Source organism: Jaculus jaculus, chromosome 6, assembly GCF_020740685.1.
Source record: "Jaculus jaculus isolate mJacJac1 chromosome 6, mJacJac1.mat.Y.cur, whole genome shotgun sequence".
In the NCBI taxonomy this organism is placed as follows: Eukaryota; Metazoa; Chordata; class Mammalia; order Rodentia; family Dipodidae; genus Jaculus; species Jaculus jaculus.
The window spans coordinates 65,223,815-65,227,825 of NC_059107.1; the positions used below are offsets into that span (position 1 = coordinate 65,223,815).

The 4,011-nt window shown below is 46.1% G+C and overlaps 1 protein-coding gene across 1 annotated transcript; it reads left to right on the forward strand.

Annotated features, from left to right (window-relative positions):
- The first annotated feature begins 392 nt into the window (after nucleotides 1-392).
- Nucleotides 393-3,557, forward strand: LOC123461583 (NXPE family member 3-like). Its single transcript, XM_045152616.1, is given in 3 exon segments — nucleotides 393-514; nucleotides 964-1,585; nucleotides 1,587-3,557. Coding segments are annotated over 2 exon segments (1,677 nt in total). The 5' UTR covers nucleotides 393-514; nucleotides 964-1,042; the 3' UTR covers nucleotides 2,721-3,557.
- Nucleotides 3,558-4,011: the final 454 nt, after the last annotated feature.

Sequence of the window (4,011 nt, forward strand, 5' to 3'; positions counted from 1 at the left end):
TTTCATAGTGCTGGAAAGAAGTGACTGGAGTACTGAGTAATATCTCGATCAGATCTTCCAAGGCTCAGGGTCTAATGCGGAAGAGGTGGTGGAAAGAATGTAAGAGCCACAGGAAGGGTAGGACTCCTTACAACGTGCTCCCTCTAGACATAAAATGGCCTGCATATCCTTGACCTCATAGTGCCTGACACTACCTACAAAAGACCATCATAAGAGGAGGAAAAGATCATGACATCAAAATAAAAGAAAGATAATTGAGTTGGGGAGGGGATATGATGGAGAATGGAATTTTAACCAGGAAAGTGGGAGGGGGTATTACCATGGGATATTTTTTATAATCATGGAAAATGTTAATAAAAATTGAGAAGAAAGGCCGGGCCGGGCGAGCGCCGGCGGGGCTGCAGCACCGAATACCATGTGACTTGACCTGAATTGATGACCTCGTCATCTGCCATGTGATCTCCAGGAGTGCACTGGCCTCTGCTTTTGGAACACCAGGCAACAGAAGGTCTAGGTTGAGTCTCGCTGTACCCCAGGTTGAGCTGAAATTCGCTATGCAGTCTCAGGCTGGCCTTGAACTCACTGTGATTCTCCTACCTTGGCCTCCTTCATGCTGGAATTAAAGATGTGTGCCACCACACTTGGCTCAGTTTTAATCAGCATGAGAAAAATAATTAAAAATTTTAATGGTCCGCAAAACACAACCACAGAAAACACTGGAGTCTGGTATGTGGCAGGACAGTTCACAGTGGCCAACTCAAAGTCCTGCCCTTTGGCTGTGATGAAGAATGTGGGGACCTTGTCCCACTCCCCATGCTTATTCTGCTCCCCCGTGTCTTCAGGAGTTTTTTTTTTTTTTTTTTTGAGAAAAATACACTCATTGAATCGACTGCAGTCTCTCCCCTACACAACTCTTAAGAAACTAGCATTGTAGAAGTGAATTAAACTGAAACTCATCTGCAGCTGAGAAAAGCAAAGATGGAGATTTGAGGGGCGAAGGTAGCATGGTGTCGGCCATGGGTGATCAGGACACAGCCAGACAATGTGGACCAGTTTCTTCAAGCTGCGGGTCTTCTGCTGTCTGCTTGCCGTGCTGATGGTGGTGGTGCTGGTGGCCAATGTTGCTCAGGTGGAGTACTTGGACCATGAGACTGTCTCAGCCACATGCATCGACAGCAGTGGACAGTTTGTTTCCTCGCAGGCTACAGGCCTCGGCCGGAATCCCTACTGCGGCTATGAGCGCCAGAGCCTGTCCAGCCGGGAGCGCATAGAGGAGGACTCCTTGCTGGCTGCCTTGCAGTGGCAAATGCCTGGTGTGGGCCCCGTTCCCTTTGCAAAGAGCACCGACCCTTCCTCCAGCTACTTCGTCATCTTAAACTCCACAGGCCTCTTCCAGGTGGGCAGCCAGCTGGAGGTGCTGGTGCACGTGCAGGACTTCCAAAGAAAGCCCAAGAAGTACGGTGGAGACTACCTGCAGGCCAGGATCCACTCCCCCCGGCTGCAGGCTGGGGCCGTGGGGCGGGTGCTAGACTACCAGAACGGCTTTTACAAGGCGTTTTTCACTCTGCTCTGGCCAGGCAGGGTTAAAGGTGTCCATCTCGCTGGTTCACCCCAGCGAAGCGGTCCGAGTGCTTCAGCGCCTCCAGGAAGAGAAACCAGACAGGGTCTATTTCAAGAGTCTTTTCCGTTCAGGAGGAGTTTCTGAGACCACTGAGTGCAATGTGTGTCTTCCTAGGGGTCTTCCCCTGTGCAACTTCACAGACCCCTATACTGGGGAACCCTGGTTCTGCTTCAAGCCAAAGAAGCTTCCGTGCAGCAGCCGCATCAACCACTTCAAGGGTGGCTACCTGAAGGGCCTCCTGACCGCCGCGGACAGCGCGCTCTTCCAGAGTGGTGTCAATATCAAAATGCCAATCAACTCCAGTGGACCTGATTGGGTGACAGTAATTCCCAGGAGAATGAAAGAAACTGACCTGGAAACGCCTCAAGACTCAGGAAGTTTTCCTTCTGGGTATTTCTACAAAGACCAGTGGAGGCCTAGGGAGTTTAAGATGCGCCAGTTCAATGACCCTGACAGCATTACAGAGTGCTTGCAAAGAAAGATGGTGTATTTATTGGGTGACTCAACAATCAGGCAGTGGTTTGAATACCCTACTGCATTTGTTCCAAATTTAGTGGAGTTTAACTTGGGCAGTCCGAAGAATGTGGGGCCTTTCCTTGCTGTGGACCAGAAGCACAACATCTTGCTCAAATACTGCTGCCATGGGCCACCTATCCGCTTCACGACTGTCTTTAGCAACGAGCTCCGTTATGTGGCAAACAAACTGAATGGGATCGTGGAAGGGAAGAACACAGTGGTTGCCATAGCTGTGTGGTCTCACTTTAGTACCTTCCCCTGGGAAGTGTATATCCGGCGACTCAGGAACATCCGACGAGCAGTGGTCCAGCTCCTGGATCGAAGCCCTAAGACCGTGGTGGTCATCCGGACAGCCAATGCCCAAGAGCTGGGGCCAGAGGTGAGCCTTTTCAACAGTGACTGGTACAACTTCCAGCTGGACACTGTCCTTCGGAGGATGTTCTCTGGTGTTGGCGTGTACCTTGTTGATGCCTGGGAGATGACCCTGGCTCATTACCTACCCCATAAGCTGCATCCAGATGAAGTGATTGTGAAGAACCAGCTGGACATGTTCCTGTCTTTTGTGTGCCCTTTGGAGACCTAGCCTGTCCTCACAGTGATCAAAGGAAGTAGATTCAGTGACCTTCCTAATTGAGCAGAATTTTAGGAAGTTTGTAATTGGTCCCATGGTGAGATGGCTACCATCAACATGTATAACATTTTTAAAAAAGAGCCATAGTTTGAATAATGATTTATAATAAACTTAGACAATGCAGGCTATATTTATATCTTCCTTTAGGATTTTTCCCAATCTTGACTTTACCATGGTAGAACTCTTACTATGAGCACCTGCACATTGGATTGCCCTTTTAACCACAGATGCTAATGAGTGGGAATCAGTTTTTCCTGAAGTGGAGATTATTGTACTAGTGCATGTGAGAAGTGTTTCGGACGAATTTGGTTGGCATTGGTACGCTTTTAGCTTATCTGGTAAAGGAAATGAACACATCTTCATGAATAGCACAAGTGATCCATCTTTGGGGGGCTGTTGTCTAGAGGGGCCTGTTGTCAGAGCTCCTGGGACTACAATGAAGACTGACATATCTCAGGAGTTTCTCTTGACTTTCTCTTGACCTATCTTTTCTGAATTACTTGAAAAGGTCAATGCTCACGATTCGAATTTTATAGTGAGGTTATTGACAATTTCCTGCTTTTATCTAGGAAAGAAGCAAAAGGAAATGAGAAATCATAAAATCTGTGCTTTGAGTTAATATTTGCATTGGATAATTATTTATTTGATTCAGCTAACTTTTATGTGAGGGATACTTATTCTTGAATAACCACTTTTGAAACTGAAAGGGGGAAATCTAGAAATAGAAATTTATTTTTATGTTCTAAAGCTTGTGGGTCTTAAGAATTGACTCATATGTAAAGAATGCTATTGACTATCATAAAACCATAGTTTTTTTTCCCCACCAATTTCAATTGTATTCTTTCTTTTTTCGTGTTTTTCCAACTATGTGTAAAAATTTGAAATAAAAACCTAATCAGAAATAAAAAAAAATTGAGAAGAAAAATAATAAACAAATTAAAAAATTCAAGATGTTGTGAATAAGCCATATGGAATCCTACTTTTTCAGATAATGGTACACCCAGAAGCCAAAGACTATTGCTAGAAAAAGTTCAGTGCCAAGGATGGGATACCTTCCAGTGAGTTGTTGGCCAGGGAGGTCTCTGATACCCCAAAATATTCATTGCCTAGGCTCTTGGTTTCCCACCAGGAATAGATGGTAAGACCCTATTGCTGAAGACTCCACATGCTTGGGCCACAAGGTCCCTGAGAAATAAAGCTGGAGCTGAGCTGAAAATCTTCTCCCTGTAGACCAACTGACAAC